Genomic DNA, 25127 nt, shown 5'->3' on the forward strand with positions numbered 1-25127 from the left:
CCTTCTTTTCCTTTCCTTTTCCCTTCCCTTTTCTCCTCTTATTCCTTTCTTTTTCCTTTCCCCTTCCCCTTCCCCATCCATTCCCTTCTTTCTCACTTCCTTTCTTTCTTTCAGCCGAAGGACATACTTTATTAGCTTCTGAGTTCTATTTCTCCTCCTGTACAGTTCTGGTTCCATGTAGTCTCCCAGTCTGATGGGCAGCAATGGCACTCACTTTGTGCGCAGCAGGGGCATCTCTTCGTGTAGTGGAGGATTTGCCACTGAGGTGGTTACCACTTCCAAGTGGATTCTCCACAGGATTCATGGCCACATCCCGTATACATGGCCCGCAGTTCCTCTTTGCCTTGTCTTGTGGTAGGCCCAGCCAGCCTTTAAGGTAGGTTGTCAGTTCTGCCCCCCATCAACCACTATACCAACAACAGCTCTGCTGGCCAAGGAAATGACCTTCTTGGATGCCGAAGGCAGCTTTACTCCGGTCCCCTTGGTCTCCAGGTTGTGAGAGATGACTGTGGCATAGTTTAGGGAGGGTCATGCCAGCTTGCCCTTGTCCCCAGGCTTCTCCTCCAGACAACACATGATAGTAGTACCTACCCTCTGGCATGGTGCCCACAGGCAAAACTTTGCCAATATTCAGCTGGGCCTTCTTGCTGCAGTACACAACTGTCCAGTGTGGATTCTCTCTGCAGCGATGAACAGAACAGTTCTGTCTGTTTCTTAAATAGGTAGGGATTACGAAAGACCACTTTCAAGAGGGGAGCGCCATGACCAGGGTCATGAATGATGTCCTTTATGATGCTCTTAATATAGCCATGCTACTCAGAGAAGTCCACAGCACGCATGCCTGCGGCGCCCTTAGGGTATTTCACGTGTGCTTGGAACACAGAACAGGCAAGCATGGCTGAAAAAGAGGGGGTTTTACATTTTTTAAAATAAAGTTTATTAATGTATATTCATTATAAATAGTGATAGATTTTTTCTTTAAAGGTTTATATAAAGCTATAACTAAAACTATTTTACTGCTTCAGATTCACATGTACTTTTAGATTAAACACAGTATTACCTAAACATATCACCATATAAGTTCTGATAGTAGGCTCACAACCAAAAATATAAATAGTATAGATTTTATTAAGATATTTTCATTCCTGTGTACTATGTAATTTGATCTATACCCTCTCCTTTCTTCTGTTTTCTCACTACACACATTCCTTTTCTTATAGCTCCCCTTTGCCTGTCATGTTGTGTGTACGTCTATGTGTGTCCATATATGTGTACGTGTGTGTACAAAAGCTTCACATATAAGAGAAAAAAGGCAATATTTGTCTTCCTCAATCTAGCTTTTTCTTTCTTTCTTTCTTTTTTTTTTGCTTAGTATGATGGCCACCATTAGTGTCAATTTTCATGCAGATAACATAATTTCATTTTTATAATGGAATAAAACTCACACACAAACATATAATATATTTTTATATGAGATATATATATATATATATATATATATATATATATATCACATATTCTTTGTCCATTCATGTGTTGATAGTTCACTGAATGGCTATAGTGAGTAGTGGAGACAATATGATTTTGTTTGTCTTATTTTAATTGTGTGTGTGTGTGTGTGTGTGTGTGTGCGCGCGCGTGCATGTGTGTGCATGTGGGTTTGTGCACATGAGTGCAGGTACCTACAGAGGCTGGAAGAAGGTGTGGGATCTCCTGGAGCTGGAGTTGCAGGAGACCTTGAATTGTTCATTGTGAGTCCACTGCCAGAGCAACAGACACTCTTAACTCAGGAGCTATCTCTCCAGGCCTGAGGCAATAGGTTTTAAACCAAATGTCACCACTGTCCAGTGTGTAGCAACAAAGGCTAGGGCTGCAATATAGTGGTAATGCACAAATAAGAACTCATCTTGGGAAGGATGCTTCCCCAGAACAATTATACATGCTGTAATAAATAAGCAAAGGGAAGAAGTACCAAGTCTAGAAGGGTGCAATTTAGCAAGACAGAATGCTTTATGAATGAGAAGCAGAAATTCTAGTGAAGATGGATACAAGAAAGGTTAAGGCTCAAAATGAGGGTGTGATGTTTCCTGCAGAGGAAAGGTTATGAAAATGAACATGGTAGTCAAATTTGTGCTTCCATGTTAAAATACCTGGAAGTTGTTTTTCATCCTGATTCATGATTTCAGACTTTTTAGTGCATGGCTGATTGGTCCTGTCACATTTAGGCCTGCAGTAAGGCAGTATACTGTGGTTGCGGTGTGGTGGAGAAAGCTGTTCAGTTCATGGCAGCTAGTAAACAGAAAGAGACAGGACTGGGCTGGGATATGAACATTCTTCCTCCCACTAGGCTTAGCCATTTAGTGTTCCCCTGCCCCCAATAAATGCCACAGTCTGATAACCAAGTTTCAACACATGAGCCTTTGGAGACCCTTTATTTAAGTAATAACTCTGAGTGACAACAAGGAGTACTTGGACTAGCAAAATAATGCAAGAAATAGAAGTAACCAAAGAGGTACTAAAGACAATGGTATCCCAGGACTCACAGGTAGGGTAGTTAAAATCATAAATACTTTGTGAGGACTCTGAAAAGAAGATTTGATTGGTAGATGGTAGCTTTAGACAATTGGAGGTACTAAGAAAGGGCCTTACTGACTAAATCAGGTTTTATCACTACTTCCAAGTAACAATGAACTGAAAAAAAAATATCTTATCTATGATATAAATGGTGCTGTCTGGTTCAGAATACTAATTCCTGGCATCAAGTGGATTTGATACAATTCAAGAATTAAATATTTGAGATTGGTTAATTCTCAATTAAGTCTGCAGTATTTATGAGGCTGCACACAACTCCCTAGCAGAACTGATATCTGAGGCTTGCTAGTCAGCCTTTCCACTTTCCTTCTGTCTTATTTTCAGGATTCTTTTGCTCTGAGTGTTTTAGACCAGCATTTTTTCTTTTTTCTTTTTTTATTTGTTTCTTTAGAGTTTTTGTGATTAATGACAACATGTGCTCTCACCCCTCTGATTTATAGATAAAGGAAAGGTTTCTACATCACACTTAGATCAAGAGATAGCTTTTTGGGAGAAGATGATGGTCTGGTCTTCTGGGACAGGTGGAATGCAGCATGTTCCATCTCTGATGGATTAATTTTGTGGCATTTAGGGACCCAGCCCCACTCATACTCACACAATGGCCACAGCTTTGACCTTAGATACTGCCTATGTCCCAGTTGCCTTTTTAAAGTGCATAGGGTTGCCTTCCTTAACATGAAGTAGAATCCCCTTTTGCCCACAACATGAAGTCAACCCCTCTTTTGTCCACTAATGAAAAGCTTGTATAAATATTAAATTCATGTGTTCCCCCAGGTTCCTCTAGCTTGCTTGACTCCTTAAGAAATTGACACACATTTTCTGTGTAGATCTGTTGGACCATCTGCATGTTCCACTGTTGATATACTACTTGTCTTGAAAATTTATCAGACCAACTATTATAACACACCTCTTAGGAAAACATAAATAATTGACAATCTATGGAAAAGGTTCCAGGTTCCATGTATCTTTTTGATTCTTTCAACATGTACCATTCTGATGATGTACATCTATTTGTCTGTCTGTCTACCTGTCTATCTATCTATCTATCTGAAAGTCTTGGCCAGGAGATGACAGTAGCAGTTATTGAAAAGAAAATATGAAGAACCAACCAGAAACAAGATATTTAGAATTAATTTCATGAAAAATATTGATTTTCAGTACTTCAAAGTGAATTATTATTATTTCAGACTACATACAGATAGTTGAAAAATTATGGGACTGAAATTAAAATGGATATTTTATGTAGCTCAGAGGGCTGGTCTCAGACTTGTTATGTAGCCTAGCATAACCTTGATCTGATCCTCCTGTTCTCACTTCCCAAGTGCTGGTCCTACATATGTGTGGGACCACACCCACTTAGGAAAAATCTCTATCCATTTTAATTCAAGAGAAAAGCATAGTCATTATGCTTAATGATAAGAAATAATGCTTTGTATGTAGAAGCTGGTTACTGAATACATATGCAGATGTCTTTACATGTCTACTTTGCCAAGTTTTACATCACAGTGCAGATTAACAAGTAGTTACAGCCAGTGACTGTAGCTATCAATGCTTTTCTGCCCCAGCAGCAGCTTACTTTTAAAGCATTAGTTTATTTTTTGTTTTGAGGAATTATCTAGTGCTCTAACCTGGTGTACTGTACCTGAAACCTAAACAACATTTTATGCCATGATTTCATGCTCACATTGCAATAATGATGATTATACCTTCAGATCACTCAAAAGCATTTATAATTCAGTGCATGTCCCCCAAATGTTTCCTTTTCTGGTACACTCTGTCAGAGAATACATAGGCTAGCATTGGGAGGAAGCATTCCAGCTGCCCGGGTGGCTGCTCTGGCAGCAGGACCACTCAAGTCACATTCTATAGATAATTTTCTCTAAACTCTCAGAGTAAAGAAAGCCAAAGAAGCATGTTTTTTGTCACTATTAGTTACTTTGAAAGATGGCCACATAAGAGAAGAGCTCATATCACCTTCTTTAGATTGTAAAATATACTATTTGTCTGCACCTAGGTTTGCAGAAGAAGTAACCGCCAAGTGGCTTTGTCTCTTTGAAGGAAGTGGGATCCCATACGGCCCAATCAACAGTATGAAGGATGTGTTCTCTGAAGCTCAGGTTTGTACTTTTGAATTTTCTGGTTGCTTTAAAAAAATCCTTATTGACTTATATGAAGAAATAATAACCACTAATCTTAAGCCTAAATCCCATGATACAATATTTCACTATTCGATTAAAATTGCTTGTGGATCTAAAAAAAAATCACAATTTAGAACCAGCTAAATGTCTACACTCATACTTAAGTCTGCTAGATCCAACATACTTAAGCTACCTAAAGTTTCCAAAGTCCAGGGTATTTATTTTTCCTGAAAAAACAGAAATATAGCCAGGGGTCTGAAAAATCCCCATTTGTAGAAACAAATATGACAAGTTTCACAGTTACTATCCACTCTGATCATATTGCTGTCTCAAGATGTGAAAAGCAAGTCATACTTAGTTCTGTAGAGTTCAGACTTTTTGTGTGTTTGGTAAATTGTGTGATTTACAAGGCATAAGATAATGTGGATAGGATGTGTGCTGAGCAGGAGAAGGGGCACCTGAAAATTTCTTCTATAATAGTCTTCAAATTTAGATGCTGTCATACTATTTTTATTTTATTACTTCAGTTATTATAACAAATAGAAGCAACTTGCCATATCTCAGATTCATGTAATAACCTCAGAATATAAGGGAACTTTATATTTGTTCTGTGAAGATTTTACTATGACTCAGGTACCTTGACAGTTTCTAACATTTGCAAAATTATGGAATATTTTTCTTGAGTTCTTTATCAATATAGAGTAGAAATTTTTAATTTTAAATGAATTAGTTGAAATAGCACACACTTTTCAAAAGGAGAAAAACATTGTTGGAAAATGCATCTCTTTAGAGTGCCTTTATTTTACGTAACTGTTCACTTAAAAAAATGTGAGTGCATGTAGTTTAGTTGTTATAATAATTACTGTAGAAAAGTAAATAAATTCAGAAATTCTTTTGTATTTTATTTTCCAAGACTGTGAGGTATTATTTTCACAATAAAATTATGAGGAGTATGGGTTTGAGATTAGGGGGCCCATCTGGTGTGTGTTGTGTGAGTAATCAGGAAGGGATCCCAAGTATCAGGGATTTATGCCTGCTGGCTCCTGGGAAGAGGTAGTTATGTGCTCATCTGCCTGTGGACCAGAGGGCTTGTTTGCTCACTTTATGTCTTCAACTATCGCTTTAAGTGTGAGATGGGTAGGACTTGCAGTTTTTCTCAATTTAGGGTACATTTCACCAGAGATATCTCTTAAAAGTTTATTCATCAGCATTTTTGTTATTCCATGTGTGTTTTATAAGGAATAAAGATGCCAGAGCAAAACTAAATTTCTGTAATATTAATATTGCAAGATTATTAATTTTAGTTTTTTTATTTTTATTTTACTCACTGTCATACAGTTGCTCAAATGATGGTCTGGTCTTGATTGAGGGAGAATGTAGGCTCATCTGTATTTTCATGACTAACTGTCCCTTTTAGTCCAGTTTAATTAGAAGTGAAATTTAGTTAATTTAATAATTTTCATTGCAAATCAATTGTTTTGGACTGCAAAGATTTTTTGTTTTTAGTCTATGGCAGATATTTTTAGTCATTAGGCTATCAATTGCAGAAGAATGATATTATTTGTCAGATTCCATCTTCTCATATCACCTTCAAAGTCTTCATACACAAAATGCCCTCTTACCCACCAAAAAGTAAGTTCTAATTATCATAATCCTATTATCAGAAATGTTTAGTTATACTCTGATTGCTATTGATAATTGAATCCTAGAAGAAAAAAAATGTGTCTTCTTCATTCACGATTAGATCTTTCTTTGGAATTTAAGTATTGAAATATACATGTACAGCTTCTCTGAACTTTGTTAACACTAGGGAATAATGTACTCTTAACAGTTTAGAAATAGTCAAAGATGACTGTGAAATTTTCAAGAGGTCTTATTTGTTCCATCAAAGAAATGGATTGCCTCCTTATTCTTGTGCTTGAAATGTTTATCCACCTAAAAATTTGAATTTTGAAAGAATTGTGTAATGTGGGAAAAATTGTTGCTAAAAATGTATAAAATACTTCAGAAAAACACATTAATGTGACATGCAAAATTGTTCATTTTCAACAAGTTGGCTCATTCCTGTAATCCTATCATTCAGGAAGTTGAGGCAGACAAAATGGCATGAGCTCAAGGCCTCCCTGGACTATATGGCAAGTTCCAGGCTGACTGGGCTAAGAGTAAGACCCTATATCAAAAACAAAATAAATCAAAATATAAATGGCCATTTATAAGACTATTTCATTATTCAGTTTCCTTATTATATTTACTAGATACCAAGTGGTAGGAATTTAGTACAAATTTGGTATTCTATATGTTTCTGAAAAATAAATTCAAAATTGACTGAACTAGCAGGTATGCAATAATATTTGTAGATTGATGGATCATCAAACGAAAATTTAGTTAACTGTAGAGAGTATAGGTTTCCTAAAATTTCAAGTGGTTCCTTTGTGCCTCAGAAAAGGGGGCTGACCAGTTTTATCTTTAGGGTTAGTTGAACTGTTTTTGGTGACCTCAGGGAAATGAGTGCAAACTAGTTTCGGGATTGGTTACTATTTTTATGAACATTCTAATCTATATTTTCTTTAAATGTCAAATGTTAAAATAGAATTTTATCTCTCTGTTGACAGCATCAGATGGAATGTTAGCAGAGAGTAGGGGTACAGGGAAGACTGCATGCTAACAATGTAATTGCAGCTTTCATTATAATGGTGCCTGTGATGGTTTGAATGAGGATGTCCCTCATAGGCTCTTATGTTTGAAAGCTTAGTCTCCAGTTGCTGGAACTGTTTGGGAAGGATTGGGGGTGTGGCCTTATTGGAGCAGGTGTATCACTGGGTGTATCACTGGCTTTGAGGTTTTGAAAGACTCACACATTCTTAGCTAGGTATTTCTGCCTCATGCTTACAGATCAAGATGTAAACTCTTAGCTACTGCTCCAGAGCCATGCCTACCTGCCTACTGCTATGTTTCCCACCCTCTTAACCTGTAAGACTCAAGTAAACTCTTTATTCTATAAGTTGTGTTGGTCATGGTGCCTTACCAGAGCACCTGAAAGTATTTAAGATGGTGCCCTTTAGGTTTTATTCTTGTTACAGGTACCCTTGAGTTACCTGTGCCTATGGACAGAGTCACATTAAGTCCAGCCATGGAGATCATTCACTAAAATCATACTCTGCTACCTTCTTATAAAAATGTATCCACAAACTCTTTGCCAAAAGTATGAAGCCCTCCCTCATTTCTGATCGACATTCTTCTATAGTTTTCAACTTTCCATAGGAAGTATCTTTTTGACATATGATTTCTGTTTGAAGTCACCTCCCATTCTTTTCCTCTGATGAATTATGGAGTTTCTTGGCCCTGGGTACGAGGAACTGGCCACTTGCATTCAGATGTGGAGATGGGTCACGGTTCTGTGGCACCATGCCCCATGTGTGCTGTGCCAGCACAGCTGCTTGCTCAATTAGAAATCACTTTGGGTGAAGTACAAGGCCTGGAACAAGGCACAGGAAGGAAGTCCCTGATGAGGTGAAAAGCAGTATGTCCAACTATGGATGTGGGAAAGGGAGACAGGAAACTCAAAGAGTAGAAGAGAATTTTGGTGTGTCACTTATCAAGTGACATTCTACCTGTGGTTGGAAATTCTTTGTAGAAAATGAAAATTTACTTGATGGTAAAAACTATTTCTAACCCAACAATTTCATCACATTCCTGTTTTCCAAGAAAACTTGAATTTTTATCTCAACTGAAAAGAAACAGATGATATACTTGTCTTGGCTAAATGGAAGATTATCTACCTCTTACTCCTCTGATGAAATGATCTGATCTTTGAATGGCTCAAGTGATCCCTGTGAGTATCCACTGTTAATCACAAATACTACAGGGGCTTTTGTCTGAATGTACCAATAGTTCTGAGATGTTTTGATTGAAAATTCTTGAAGTGATAGCTTTTTTGTATTCCTCCCCCAATGACAAATTATCTGAGGGACACTCGAGGCATTGTACAGTGCAATATTGATTATCTACATGTAGATTTTAATAGCTAGCCTGTTTCCCAAGTACGTTCTTAAAAGATCTTTTTTTTTTTTTTTTAAATCAGGCCAAGATTGTGCAGTACATTAAAGGAATTCTTAAAACATTTCAACAGCTTACTAGATGACCTCAGCATGGTCCTATGAACATGCCCTTGGGAACATGTGCATAATTTGCATTGTGGTTTGCGGGTTTCCAATTCAAACAAACTTAAAAGAAAATGCAGCTTTTAATAGAAACTATTCAAATTCTTGCAAAACTAGGTATGGATTCTACTACAGAGAGGGTTTTTAAAGCACTGTTATCTATACTGAGTATCAAGGAGCACTCTAGCCTGCCTCAGGATTGTCCTGCAGACTGTTTCTGCTCATTCTTGAGTATCATCATCTTATATTGAACTGTTTAGTTAAAAACTATGAATGATTAGAGCACCCATGTTTTTCTTTGTCCTTGATGTTATGACCTGAGGGTGGGAAGAAGAGCAAAGGGTGTCACAAATGGGTGTTATTTACCATACTTTTCCATTTGTACCACACAAGTTGAATATGTCAGGTGTAAGACATCACCAGGAAGCATCACTTCTGAGAAATATTGTGAGAGAAACATCAGGATTATTGAAATATCACAGCTGGCTCTGATTTTAACTGGTGCCAAACACCTGCAGCTCTACCAGGAACCAAAACAAAGCCCCACCCTGTGGCGGCAGGCCGCCTCTTAACAGCCGTCTCTAACTTCGCATCTCATCAAACTTAATTTTAACATTTCCTACAGGAATCTTATTCTTCTTGTCCCAGAAGGCCATTACAACTCCTTTTGTAAATATTTCAAATGGGATAAATGTATCATAGAAACAAAGTGAAGTATTGAAATACTTGATGGCTGAAAACTGTTGTTTTCATCTCATCATTTGTGAAAGTCTGTGAAGTTAGTGGTTTTATTAATCTCAAAGCTAGCTCATATTCTCTAAGTGATTTTATTTTAGCACATTTTGGCAAAATTTCTGAGCATCTGGGGGAAAAATGCCTTCAATATTCATATAGTAAGCACCAGAGGAACCACATGGCTACCTTTCATAGACACACACAAACACACACACACACACACACACACACACACACACACACACACACTACTGATAATAAATATCTTTGACTAATGTTATTCTTTAGTGGAGTTGCTTGGGCTTCAGGGAGTTATCCAAGGCTTATATCATTGTCTAATACTATAGAGAAATACCTGGACTCTGTCTATAAAATGTGATTTCTGTAACAAGAAACCTATTGATGAAGGTCTGGGTAAAATAGTTTGTTTGGAAATAGTTCTGTGGTAGTTTGAATGGAATTGGCCCCCATATTATTGTACGGAGTGGCACTACTAGAATGTGTGGCTTTGTTGGAGTGGGTATGGCCTTGTTGGAGGGGGTATGGCCTCGTTGGAGGAAGTGTGTTACTAGGGGTGGACTTTGAGGTTTCCTCTGCTCAGAATACCATCCAATATCTCAGTCAACATACTGTTGCCTGGAAGATGTACTACTCTCAACTATCTCTCTAGTACCTGCACATGCCATGCTCTACACCATGATGATACTGGGCTGAACCTCTGAAACTTGTAAGTCTGCCCCCTCAGTTAAATGTTTTCTTATAAGAGTTGCCATGGTCATGATGTCTCTTCACAGCAATAAAAACTCAAAACTAAGACAAGTTTCTAACAGCCAAATGTGATATGAAAAATAAAATTTTTCATATATTACTCATTTTATGATTTACAAGTATTTTTTGTTATTTGATATATGGGATCTCAGCATAATATGTCCAATTTTTGAAGAAATGATGTATTTTAAATTTAGGTTAATAACAAAAATTTGAATTTGTTTTATTTTAAAATATTGAGTGTAAGACAGTAACATCCAATTGTATTTTTTGAGTAGAAGAGTCCCAGGTATAATTTTTTTGTGTTACAATTTAAGAAGAAACTTAGTAAAATGTTAGGATAACATTATGTGCATTTTAAATATACATATCTAGGAATCTTACGTACATTCTGAAGAGACATTAGCTTGTTTGAACCATCATACTGATTTGCACCTAGATAGCTCACTGGAATGCCTTGAACAGCATCTGACTGATCCTTTAAGAAAATGTAAAAGGCATGCTTTAGGCCCAAAGGAAACCACAGCAATTCATCTACTCATTCATACTCCTAATTCTACAAAGAGGAATGGGTAGCCTGCTGTGTATTTGGTCTCCTATTAGGTATCTGGTAAGGAGAGGGGATGGTGGAGGACAGCAAATGAAGAGGACACATTGTCAAGCAGGAGGTTGCAGACTGCATTAGGTAGAAAGTGTTCTATGCCATCGAAGCATTATAAGCTAAGTCTTTGAATAGCCAGAGATGATGCACATAAGCTACTGTGAGATTTCCAATATAGTAATTTAACAGAAGTTTAAAATATATAACAAAGAGCTGCACAATGTCTTCATCATGAAACTTGCCAAGGAATCTTCATTCCTTTAAATGTTTCTTGTAATTAGTCAATCACATTGTTATTGATTTTTTTCCTCTGTAATTAGGAAGATGACAATGTAGGGTTCCAGCTTTTACTGTTTAGTGATTTTTGACATATCTTGTATCTGAGGACATGGCAATTTTCTTGGTGTCTCATAAAGTGACTTCCTGTGTCTGTCTTTGACACTGTATCTCTTCCTGATGAACCTGCACAGCATGCAGCTAATGTCTAAGTTCCAAATATAAAACCTACATTTTTCTGAGCATTCTCACACTATTTCCAAGTAGACTTTCATAGCATTGTCATTGACTTTTACCAGATCTTGACCTTTCCATCCAGAGACACAACCTGTTTTTTGGTGGGTACAGGCTGAATATCAGGAAAGGTTAATTATTGTTTTCTGGGGACAATTTGAGACCGTGAATGAATTCTAATAAGGCATGCTAATTAATAAATATATATAATACTGAAAGATTGTTGATGAGCTATTTAAATATTTCTATGGTCTTTGGAACCTGTTATGTGTTTTATCCTTGTAGCGATGTTGTCATGACATTCTCACTTTAAGTTTCTGGGTGCCACAAGTGGCTGCAATATGGGTGGCACCCACCTAGACAATCACAAAAATATCTAGGAATTATTTTCAGCTTTGCATATTTTGTAATTATTTTAGTTTTCATTAATAACTTCCAACTCAGTCAAACAATTTAAGTCTTAGGCATCTGCTTTTGTGAAAGCTCTATTTAATAACAATTTATCTGATTGCCCATTCCTTTTTTAGTTTTTATTTTGTGTGAAATTGAAATCTTTCATAGTTCAAAAAGAAAAGCTGTTGCTTAAATGATTTCTATATTAGCAACATGAAAAGAAAATAAATGATCATCTCTCTCTTCTAATGCATCGTTAGATTTAGGGACTTTGTTCCTGCTGGCTGCTTTTGAGGGAACCAAAAAGTAAAATGGAAAGCTCTTATAGAAAACTAATTGTATTACTTGGTTGAAAGTCAGAAGGGAGTTTGAAAAGAATATAAAGATGTAGTCATTCATAGCTGAGGAGACAATATTATTCAGACATCAATTATTCCTGGATTAATTACAGCTCAACCATAATTGCAATAAAAGACCCAACAGGATGTCTTTCAACTTGCCCAAAAAATTATTTTTCTGGGCTATTTGGAAAAATATTTGGGTGGGAATAGCAAATATTTGGATGGTGAGATAGCTCATTAGGTAAAGACACTTACTGTCAAATCTGATGACAAAATTAAATCGCTGGGACCCATAAGGTGAACAGAAAGAACTGACTCCCTCAAGTTGTTCTCTGATGTCTTCACACATGCCATGGCTTGTCCATGTGCATATAAACACACATACTAAGATGTATAGCAAATATTATATAGGTCTAAAAGACGTATGTAAAATGGTATACCACTAGAGGGAAGCATGTATTAGTAGCATACTGTGCTGGATAGTTTTATGTCACTTTCATACAAGCTAAAGTCATCAAAGTGGAGGGAACCCCAATTTTGAAAATGCCTCCATAAGATCTGGTTGTCGGCAAGGCAGTAGAACATTTTCTTAATTAGTGGTTATATGGAAGGCCTAACCCATTGTGGGTGGTGCTATCCCTGTGCTAGTGGTCCTCGGTTTTATAAGAAAGCAGGTTGAGCAAGCCATGATGAGCAAGCCAGTAAGTAGCACCCCTCTGTGATCTGCATTAGGTTCTGCCTCCAGGTTCCTGCCCTTTTTGAGTTCCTGTCCTGACATACTTCAAGTAATAGACTGTGATGTGGAAGTGTAAATCAAATAAACCCTCTTTTTCCCATCTTGCTTTTGTGATGGTGTTTCATCATAACAATAGTAACCCTAACAAAGACACATACATATAGTCAGGTCACAATAATTAAAAGAATATGGCCCTAGTAGACAACAGAAGAATAAATGAATGTGACATGAAGGGAAACTAAAAAAATATTTCACAGATTTTTAGGGGATAAAAAGAGAATGTCAAGTAGACAAAGATTGACTTTACTCAAAGGAAATAAACAGTATTTTTATTAGTCACAATTTATGCCTATTAAGTAATAAATGGCCTAGGATTTTTTTAAAAATTGAAACTATTCTTAGTTCATTTTTACTATCTCTTTTTTTTAAATTAAAATATGATCACATAATTGCCTCCTTTCCTTTCCTCTCTGTAGCCTTTCCTATGTATTCCCCTTGTTGTCTCTCAAATTTATAGCCTTTTAAAAATATTGTAATAAGATATGATACATAAACATATATTATTAAGTATACAAATAAAAATGTTCAGTCTATATGTTACCTGTATGAATATGATTTCAGGGATAACCATTTGGTATTGGATAATCAATAACAACTCTCTTCCCTGGGGAAGACTATTCCTTCCAATTCTAATCATTCCTTAGTTGCCTGAAGTTTTTTGTCTAGGTTTGAGCTCTGTGAATTTCCCCTTCTCACGCCATCCCATGTTAGCATGTCCAGTGTTGTCATCTCTGTTCAGTTCTTCTTTAGGTAACCTCATGGTTGGTTTTGAGTATCTCTTGGAATTTTCTGGCCAGCAACTCAAAAGGGAGCTTCTCATCCCTTATTGAGGTTTTTGTTAGATAATCTATGGCTCTTCGGAGAAGCTTTATGAGTACACGTGGGAAGGTTTCATTTGAACTATTTATGTGTATGGTAGACTGTAGATGTAATGGTCTTATTAAATAAGAAACACAGAGCCAAATGCAGAGTTAAAAGCCCAAGAGGTCAGAGCAATAGCTAAAAGCTGAGACTAAAATTGCCTTCTTACCCCTCGCTGCCTCTACCTTCGAAAAAGAGACCTACTTCCTGTGTGTCTGTCTTTTTATTGACTTTCTGTTCTGCCTTCTCATTGGTTGTAAACCCAGCCACATGACCTCCTTGTCACTGACTGTCTATACAGACCTCCAGGTCTCTATGGTTGGTATTGAGATTAAAGGCTTGTGTCTCTAAGCTGGCTATGTCCTTGAACACACAGACTCTGCCTGCCATGTGATCAGATTAAGGGCGTGCTCCACCACGGCCCAGCTTCTGCTATGGCTTGCTATTAGCTCTGACCCCCAGGCAACTTTATTTATTAACATACAAATAAAGTCACATTTCAGCACAAATAAAATATCACCATAGTAGACACATACTCTTATATGTATTATATGTAATTTTAGGCAAACAAATAATTTGATTCCTTATGGCCCTTTCAGAAACACTTTCCATTATTTAATACTCCTTTCCTCCTCTCCTTTTTTTTTTTTTTTTTTGGTTTTTCAAGACAGGGTTTCTCTGTGTAGCTTTGCACCTTTCCTGGAACTCACTTGGTAGCCCAGGCTGGCCTCGAACTCACAGAGATCCGCCTGGCTCTGCCTCCCGAGTGCTGGGATTAAAGGCGTGCGCCACCACCGCCCGGCCTCCTCTCCTTTTGTATTAATCTCCCTCTTTCCTCTCTAAATAAAGTTTCTTCCCCAAATACTTTAGTTCCCCTCAAACCCCTTTACTCTGTAATAGTCACTCTAGTGCTCTTCCAACTGCCATAGTCCCTTTTACTTTCTTGAGTGCATTTACTCCAGGTTCTCATTTGAGGATTTGGAGGTAAGAGCTAGAGATGAGAGAGAACATGTAATTTTGTCTTTCTGGGTCTAAGTTACCTTACTCAGTAGGATCCTTTCTAGTTCTATCAGTTTACCTGCATATTTCATGATTTTGTTTTTCTTTACTGCTGAATCTTACTGATTTCATGTTGTAAAGGTACCGCAGTTTCATTATCCATTCATCAGTTGAAAGACAATATTAATGGAAAACATATTTCAAGGAAAGGAAAGGCTAAGCAAAGCAATAAAACATGCTACAAAAATAATTTGACAAATTTGATAAATAGAAGTAAAAGAAGTAAAAAAATAGAACTACTAGTGGTGATGATAAAAATGGAGTAGAACATCAGAAAATTCTTACAACAAATATGTTGGGAAGCTATTGCTCAGAAACATCAAGACATTAGAAATGATAGAAATCAGTAAGGCCTCAATAAATAGGCAAAAGACGGAATACCCAGTTAGGAAATCCACATAAACCAGAAACATAAAATATAACCCGGTGTTAGGAATAAAAATAGTGGTTCACAATCAAGTGCCAAATTTATTTATTTATTTTTTGTCTTTCCAACACTGAAAATATGTGTATATTTCATAGACATGTATATTTGCACACATATATATGGATACAGATCATGCTTAAACTTAAGAATGGAGAGGACATGTGAGCACTGTTTGCTGGTCCACACTTTATGGCAACAGTTTGAGGATACACATCAGATATTTTAAACTGCCTGTACTCTGACTCAGCAATACTCTTCTTGGACTGCTAAAAACTAATCCCAAATGGGTCAAAATGTGTACTGTAAAATGCATTCTAGGTACTCTAGCTGAAAGTTAAAAATAAGCTACATGTGTAGCTATGATATATGGATTGAATAATATGATATATTTCAGTAAACAATACACTTCCTCTGTTATAATTTTGAAAAATATTTCATTCATAAAGATGAAAAAACAGGAAACAAAATTGTTTATATATATTTCTCAACCCTGTAAAATGTTCTTTATAACAATAATCATGTTACTTTTATAATAAGAAAGTATAACTTAGAAACCTTCAAAGTCTTATGTACCTCCCTAACTGGAAGCTTAAAGTGAATTGTGGTCATTTCTGCATAGTTAAAGTCAATACCAATGCTGCACATTACACCTCTCAATGGAAGAAAATACTTCGTATTTTGATTTTCCAGAATGATTTGTTAAAAGTCTATCCTACTTATATTGTTAGCAGGTTTGGATGGGGACTATGATTGAAAGAGACTCATCACCAGTATTATTTTAAGAAATTTTCTAAAATGATTAACCAGAGGGAGGAGAAATTTGACCTGCTTGGAACAATAGTGTGTGACCTTTCTTTTAGATTTCTATCCTCACTGATTTCTGTTCTCTTTGGACTTTGTGACAGTTGCTACCCTTCACCCTGGTGTGAAGTTTGCATTTCCCTGTTCATCAGTGGAGCTAAGCACTGATTTTTTGTGGAGCAGTTAGCCATTTGATTGTCATATTTGGAAAAAATATTCAAGTTTATTGCAGTTTTTTCAAAACTCAGCTTTAAAAAATCTATCAAACTGTGTGGCTTCTTAATATAATTTAGATTTACCATACAACACATACTTGGAGGGATAAAAATCACTGTCTTAAAGAGGTATCTGCCGTCTGAAGCCAATATATAGAAATAACCAAGTGTCAGTAAATACAAGGATAAAGAACATATGATACATATATATTAAAATACTATTGACACTTGAAAATAAGGCATCTTCCTTTTGCATGAATGGATGAACCAGAGGATATTATGTTAAGTAAAATCATACAGATATTGACAAATATTTTATTTTCTCAGTTGTATGTAGAATCTGAGAAATTCAAACTTACAGAAGCAGAATGATGGCTAACTAGAGCTTGAATGGTTAAGAAAATGGGAAGGTGTTAATCACTGTAAATATTACCTTAGAAGGAGAGTAACTTCTGGATTTAATATGCAGCATCATAGATTACAATGAACAAAAATGTGTCATCTTATTTGCTGAGGAGAGTAGACAAGAAGTCTCATTCTCCCATAGGAAAAGATAACCTTGTGAGGCTGTGTTAAATAACTTGATTATCATAAACAAAATGTATAGCGAATCAAAGTATAACTTGTCCATGCATGTGTGCGCACACACACACAATCACACACACACAATTTGCCAGTTATGTCTCAATAAAGTTGGAAATATTATTTACAATTTTTTCCAAATTAAAACAAAAGTAGAGAAATAGATACAAAATAGTGCAGTCCCGTCTTTTGGGGCCATGAAAAAGTTTCCCTTGTTGTGTAAGAATTCAGTATAGATCAATGAGTGAGAGTCTCGTCCCCTCCTAGACCACTCTTCCCTCACCCTATCATCTCTTCTATCTCCTTCCTTGTTTCCTTTTCCTTTCTCTCCTTTTATTTCTTCAATATTGATATTTTCTACATGTGAATATTATTGTCGTCTGTCATTTTTATTGTAATAATCTTGGTGGACATGGAAGAGTACCTCTAGTAGATATGAAATGATTTTGGTTTCTGCTTTTCTGTCTAATGATGTAGTATAAAATTTAATATTCTTGTTAATTATTTATGTTTTCACTTGAAAATGCCTACTTATATTTTTGACTATTTTAAATTCATTACATTGTTATTTTGTAATGGTACTGTGAGAATTTGTAGACTTCTAGATAAAATTCTTATTTACTAGTATTTTTCCATTCTGTTGACGGTATTTTCATGTTGTTTTAACTCTTTATTTCTTATGTAACTCAGGCTGTCCTCAAAGTCATTATGTAGCTGAGCATGGCCTTAAGCTTTTCCTACTCCTGTCTCTACCTCTCAAGAGTTGGGGTTGCGGGAATGTGTTACCATGCCCAGTCTAGGTGGTGCTGGACATCAAATCCAGGGCTTCTTGCATGCTAGGAACACTCTTTCATCTGAGGTACATCTTCAACTACTTTTTGGTAGTTTGTAGCATGAAAGTTTTAATCTTGTTATATTGTAGCTTCTCTCTTTCTCAATCACTTGTGTTTTTCATTCTATTTAAGAAACCATTGCCACTTCAAAGTACAGGAATATTTGCTCTTGATATTTTTTCTAAATATTTTATAACTTTAAGCCTATGTTTAGACCTCTGTTCTATTTTGAGAGAAAGTACAGGATCCAACTTCCTTATTTTGCATGTGGATATCTACTTGTCTCACTACTATTTGTTGAAGAGATTATTCTTTTTATTTTATTATTATTTTTTTGGGTTTTGGAGACAGGGTTTCTTTGTATAGCCCTAGTTGTCCTAGAATTAACTTTATAGGCCCGGCTAGCCTCAAACTCACAGAGATCTGCCAGCCTCTGCCTCCCGAGTGCTGGGATCAAAGATGTGTACCACCACCACCCAGCAAAGAGATTATTCTTATCCTATTGAATTTTCTTGGATTTCTGGCTCAAAATCAGCTAAATACTAAGCATTTTTTTTCTAAACCTGTCATTATTTAGAAATGTCTTGATTAAGTTCGAAATTTTCATATGTTTTTCAACTCTAATGTTGATTTTTTAATTTTATTCATTGTGTTGTGGGGTTTCAGTTCCTTCATATTTATTGATGTGTTATGACCTTACATTTGATGCAGAATATTCCATGTGTTCTTGAGAAGATGTGTAGTCAGTTCGTTTATTTTATGTGTCTGCTAGGTCTTATTTGTTTATACCGTTGTTTGATGCTATTTCCTTTGAAACTTTTTGCATAGTTGTAATAATCATCAAGAATTAGATGTTAAAATCTTCAACTATTATTATAAAATTTCTCTCTTCTTTGAATTTGGGACTCTATTGTACACACATAGTATTTTTGTCATATATTCCTTATGAATATTCCCTTTTATCATGATGAATGCTATACATGTGTATGCCATATTTTTGTGTAATACATCTCAATATATTAAAATCAATACCTCAACATTATTTTTCATAATATTAAATCTTTTAAAACATTTTCATTGATAGATATTCATCATATATGGTTTCCATATAGACAGTATCTTTTCCGTACATCATATACCTTTACCATGTTCAGTCTCCCATGTCTTCTTTTAGTTGTCTCTCCTCTTTCTACTTCTCACTCCTATCATTTCTTTTCCTACTCTTACTTCTGATATATGTGTGTGTGTGTGTCTGTGTGCATTTCTTTATGTATCTATGAAGAATTCTAGGTCTCATAAATGATAGCAACATATAATATTTAATTTTCTGCATCTGATTTATTTTTGCTTAATGTGATGATCCCTACTTTTACCCATTTTTTCCCCCAAGAAGTGACAATTTCACTCTTCTTTGTGGTTGAATAAGACTCTGTGGTGCTTATGTCCCAGATCTTTTTTATCTGTTGAGTGCAGCTGCACCAAAGTGATGGGCAGGTGTCTCTGTGATAGGTTACTCTAGAGTTATACATATGCCCAGAAGTGGCACAGCTGGATCATATGGCACTTCTGTTTTTAGTGTTCTGAGGAACCTCCACATTGATTTCAAAATGGAATTAGTTTACATTCCCAGTGCTATTCAGAGTTTTTTCTCCATATATTTTCAAATAGTTGTTTTTGTTTTTATAATATCCATACTGTCTGTGATCATTTTTATTTCCACTTCCCTGGTAGTGAAGGATGTTGGAAAATTTTCATGGTTCTGACCATTTGTTTCATTTTTGATAACTACCTGTTCATTAGCTCATTTATTGATAGGAGCTGATAAAAGAAATAAGAAAAAATTATCTTTTATAGATTGTATTATTCCATCTGCTCATCTATCCTTCCTTTCAATTTTAATATTGATATCTGTTTTATTCTGATGTAGCTTTTTTCTTTTCAATGTTTGTGCCATTTATTTTTTAATATTCTACATTTCTATATGGTATAGGTCCACAAGTTAATCTCTCTGTATATTTTTGTATTTTAAAATTAATTTTTAAATTAATAAAAACAAAAATAAAGAAGGAATATGCAATTACATTATTTTTGTAATTGAATATTACTATTTTATTGATACTATGTGTGTATGCATGCACAAATGTGTGAGTGTGTATGCATGTGTGTGTGTATGGAATGCTATATGATATGACTTACTTTCAGCCAAAAGAATTTTCTTTGGTATCATTGTAATATAAGACTGTTAGCAATGGATTTTCACAATTTTATGTGTTCAACATTAATGTGGCTTGTTGTTTTAGAAAGAGTTTTGCTGGATTCTTGGTTGACAGATTTTTCAGCTCTTGGAATAGGTTGTTCCACTGCCTCTTGATTTCTGTTGTATTTGATGAGAAGTAATGTGGTTAATCTTAGTTGGTTTCCTTGTATGTGATGGGTTGTTTTTCATTTCATCTTTTCAGGAGTTTCCATTTGTCTTTGAACATTTTGTGAATAATGTCTCCCTGAGTGTTGTTCTACTGTTTATTCTATTTTGAGTTCATTGATCTTCTTTGACCTATAAATTAATTTCTTGACATTTGGAAAGTTTTTTGCCTTAGTTTATTTGAGTTTTTCATACTTTTTTTTTTATGTCAGTGGTACCTTTTGGCATGCTCCGTCCTTCTCTGAGTCTCTACTCATTTTTCTTCATTCTTCCTCTCTTATGTTGATTGTGTGGTCTCCATTGATCTTAAGGTTAGTCAGTTCTGTTTTCTGCTTAGTCAGTTCTGTGATTGGGATCCTCTAAGGAACTGCTGTTTTCATCATTGTACTTTCTGACTCATGTGTCCATTTGATCTCTTTTAAAAATGACCTTTGCTGATACTCTTTCTTTGATGAGACATCATCACCATATCTTCCTTTAACCACATTTTCTTCATGTTCTTTGAACATGTTTATAACAGCTACTCTGAAGTTTTTTCCTGCTAAATCCACCATCTGTACCTCTTCAGAGGCAGTTTCTATTGCCAGCTTTGTTCTTGTGTATTTCCCATACTTTACTATCTCTTTACATAGCTCACAATGTTCTGTTGATCCACTCCCTGTAACAGAAGCCTTTTTTGTGTTTTTCATTGTTAGTGATAGTTACTTGGATGAATATGAGAAATCTGTTTTTCCTGCATTGCAATGTTGTCATGTGCCAACTCTGAGTGTCTGCAGTTGTTTCACCTTGACATTTAGTCACCTAGCCTTCCCTGTCAGTGTTTTGTTAAAGCTCTTGTAAACCTCTAATAGGTGATGGTATAGCTTAGTTATGCTTTCATGTCTTACCTGAATTATGATCTGATTACTTCTTTGGAGACAGTCAAGCACATGTTCACACCTGTGCTCACAAGTGGGGTTGACTATGATCCTAAAGGGCTCTCCTTGACTGTTTCTTTCCCTGTTTCTCTTTGTTAGACTGACTTTGTCACTTTAGCTTCCAACTTTCTCTTAATTGATCTTCAACAAAATCTATTTGTAAGTGATATACTTTAATTTTTGAAAACTTTATATGTATCTATAATGTATCTTGATTATGTCCACATAGAGCTTCCAGCTTTCTCTTAATCTTCAACAAAATCTATTTGTAAATGATAATACTTTAATTTTTGAAAACTGTATATGTATCTACAATGTATATTGATTATGTCTACACTGTCCCTGCTTTCCTTTCAACTCTCTCCTGACATCCCCCAGCAAATTTACTTCCCAATTTCATGTCCTCTTCTACGTTTATTTAACCCATTGAGTCCACTTAGTATTGCTCATATGTGCATAGATGAGGGAATATCTCTGGGACATGGGCAGTGAGGAAGTGGATACTTCCACAAAGAAAAGTTATTCTGCCTCCTTCAACAGTTGTCAACTGCTAATAGCACCTGAGCTATTGGTGGGGACTCAGTAGGCGGACTTAGAAGAAGGACAGTTTTTAAGAGCCTTCATCTTGTGCAAGTAACCACAGCTGATGTGTGTTCATGTGTGCAATAGCCAAGTTGTATTTAGAAGGCAATATTTCATAGCTTTCTTCTCTGTTCTCCAATTCTTGCATTCTTTCTTTCCTCTATTTTGCAATGTTTCTTGACCCTTAGTTGTCCATAGGGAGGCAGGTCGATACAGATGACCCACCTTGACTGAGCACTTTCAGTAACTTATTTCCAGTACTTTGAGAAATTATGAGTCTGTGCATTAACCACTGCAAAGTGCAACAAGAGTGTAAACTGGTGTACCCACTTTCTAAATTACTCAGGATGTTTCTCAAAAGTCTATAAGTAAAACTGCTATATGACCCAGATATATACCCAAAGACATTATTTCTTCTATAGTGATAATTGTACATCCTTGTTGACTGATACTCTATTAACAGTAGCTAGGAATGAAGTCAACATAGATGGATATCCATCCGAAGAAGATGGACAGTGATTACTTGGCTGTGAAGAAAAGTGATATCATGATATTTGCAGATTATGGATGGGACTGCAAAAATTATGCTACATGAGGAAATCTAGACCCAGAAAGACAAATGCCAAATGTTTTTTCTTATCTGTGAGTCCTAGCTTTAAATCTTGTTTTCTGTGTTTAACTATTGTACATGTAGAAGCCATGAAATTAGAAATGGACCACTGTGAAAGACACATTTAAGAAAGGGAGTAGAATATAGGTAAGATGAATTTAGAAGAAGTGAATATTGGGGGTTGGGCAAAGAAGTTCAAGCAGGTAGTGATGGGGATAGAAATATCATGGTGCAGGGTAAAGGTTAAATGAAATATAGATGAAGAAGTTACTTGGGAAATTATGATCTTAAAATTCAAATAAAAATATAAGAGAAGAGTAGTAGAATATACATGATATGAGAGAATTGTGGGCAGCTAGTAGGGACTTAAGGTTTATGTGGGGATATGGATAGAGGAATGGGGGAAAGGAAGGGAGGCATTAACCAAAACGAAGGATCCATGAAGAAGCCTATGAAAACCCACTAGTTTAGAAACTAACATGGGTTACCTCTTCATGAATTATTGTTTAGGGAAGTGCTGGAGGAATGGAAACAGTATTGGCTATTGCTGTTTCTCTTCGTTTCCTATCATAACTAGTAGTAAATCTGTATTACTAGAGATACCATATTCTTTGGTAGCAGGACATAGAGAAACCAAGCTAGAGCTGACCAGGAAACTTTCCATGCTAATTCTTTTTTCACACTGCTGGAAGGTGCCATACAGGCTGCTAGGGAAGAAAAGACATTGGTGTTATTTTTTTCCCCAGTTCTGGACTCCGCATGCTTCACTACAGGCCAGTCATGCACTCACTCACTAGGACAAGAATGGAAAGACTTTATGACAGTGGTTTTCAACCTTCCTAATGCTGCAACCATTTAATAAAGTTCCTCACACTGTGGTGACCCCCCAACCATGAAATTACTTTCATTGCTACTTCATGATTGTAATTTTGCTACTGTCATGAATCATAATTAAAATATCTGATACACAGGATATCTGATATGCAACTCCTGTGAAAGGGTCCTTTGACTTCCAAAAGGGTCATGACCATAGGTTGAGAACCACTGGTTTATGGATTAGCTAGCCACTCTTGATTGATTTGAGATTTGCTCTACATGAAGCAATCATGTCTGGTACCACAAACATTGTCAATCTCCACAGCTAGGGAAGTAATAGGCTCTGGTGGGGAAACCAGCTGTTGTTTTCCTAAGTGGTAATGCTGTCAAACTGCCTTTGAAATATTTATGTTTATTTCTATAAACCCGTGCTGCTCTCAGCCTTGATTCAACAAAACTTCCATTTTAAAAATACTCTTAGGAATGAACTCTCCATTCTCTCATCCAAAAAGATTACTTAACTACAGGCAAAGTTGAAGAGCAGTTTATCTCTATGGCCTAACTTTCCCCTGGACTGCAACCTTTCTTTCACTGAAGTAGATAGGGGAGGCAGGGCCCACTTTTACTGTGTCTGCATGAGATTCAGTGGTAGCAAATCCTTTTGATATGGTCCCATTTTATCAGTAAGAAACTGAAATAAGGGTAACAAAACGTACTTTCTTTAGTGGGTTGTGTGCCTAGGGATTTTAGTCCCTTATGTAGGCATGAGTGGGAGAAAAAAGATGTGTTTTCCTGAAATATATCTTCTGAAGTCAAAGCTAAGGGAAGAGAGAAACAGCAGCCTGCCCCCTAGGGAATGAAAGTATAGTCCTAGAGTAGATGAGTAGAATGGGTGGAGCAGAAACGCCCAGGATCTGAATGTCCTTACTTGGAATAGAGTGGCTTGGTTGAAACTGTGTGAAGTCAGGGCTCGGTGTTAGTAGTGGGGCTGATAGAGTGAGCCATGCTTTTATGCTCTAGTCTTCATTCTGTTAAAGTTGAATCCATTTTCTTGAGTGTTTCACCATATGTCACATGGCCTTCCTAGAATTGAGTATTTATTTGTTTATTACATTTTCAATTAGAATATAATTACATCACTTCCATCTTCCTTTTCCTCCCTCCAGCCCAGCCCATACCTCTTCCTTCTAACCTCTCCCATGTCCTAATGAATGTAAAAAGCAAATCTAAGAATAATGGGAATAGTGGAAGAAGAAGCCCAGGTTGAAGGCACAGAAAATATTTTCAACAAAATCATAGAAGACTATTTCTCCAACCTAAAGAATGAGATATCTGTAAAGGTACAAGAAACATACAGAAAAGAAAGTCCTCTCAGCAAATTATAATCAAAACACTAGATATACAGAACAAAGAAATAATATTAAGAGCAGCAAGGGAAAAACACCAAGTAACAGTTAGAATACTAAGTTAGAATACAAGTAACACCAAGTTAGAATAACATCTGACTGCTGAATGGAAGCTCTAAAAGTCAGAAAGGCCTGGGCAGATGTGCTGCTGATTCTATTAGACCACAGATACCATCCCAGATTACTATAACCATCAAAACTTTTAATCAGAATAGAGGGAGAAAATAAAACATTCCATAAATCTATCTAAAAGCAATATCGTACAAATTCAGCTCTACTAAAGGTGTTATAAGAAAAACTCCAATGTAAAAAGGTTAACCACATCCAAGAAAATGCAAGGAATAAATAATCCCATATCAGTAAATCAAGAGGGAAAATACACACACACACACACACACACACACACACACACACACACACACACACACACACAATAGCAAAATAATAGTAATCAACAAACACTGCTTATTTGCTATTACTGAACATCGGTGGTCTCAATTCAGAAATAAAAAGATACAGATGAACAGAATGGATGTGAAAATGGGATCCATCCTTCTGCTAC

At 36.1% G+C, this 25127-nt stretch overlaps 1 protein-coding gene and 1 pseudogene across 2 annotated transcripts in view; one reads left to right on the plus strand and one right to left on the minus strand.

The window, feature by feature from the left end:
- Sugct (succinyl-CoA:glutarate-CoA transferase) overlaps positions 1 to 25127 on the plus strand; it is a 735919-nt gene that overhangs the window by 344184 nt on the left and 366608 nt on the right. For both annotated transcript variants that reach the window (XM_052728652.1, XM_052728653.1), the window contains exon 12: positions 4607 to 4709. In XM_052728652.1, coding sequence (XP_052584612.1) covers positions 4607 to 4709 — 103 coding nt within the window. The remainder of the gene's footprint in view (positions 1 to 4606; positions 4710 to 25127) is intronic.
- Positions 146 to 896, minus strand: LOC128103656 (60S ribosomal protein L8-like; annotated as a pseudogene).

This window comes from Peromyscus californicus, unplaced genomic scaffold (assembly GCF_007827085.1).
Source record: "Peromyscus californicus insignis strain IS unplaced genomic scaffold, ASM782708v3 Scaffold_8__1_contigs__length_139910024, whole genome shotgun sequence".
Classification (NCBI taxonomy): Eukaryota; Metazoa; Chordata; class Mammalia; order Rodentia; family Cricetidae; genus Peromyscus; species Peromyscus californicus.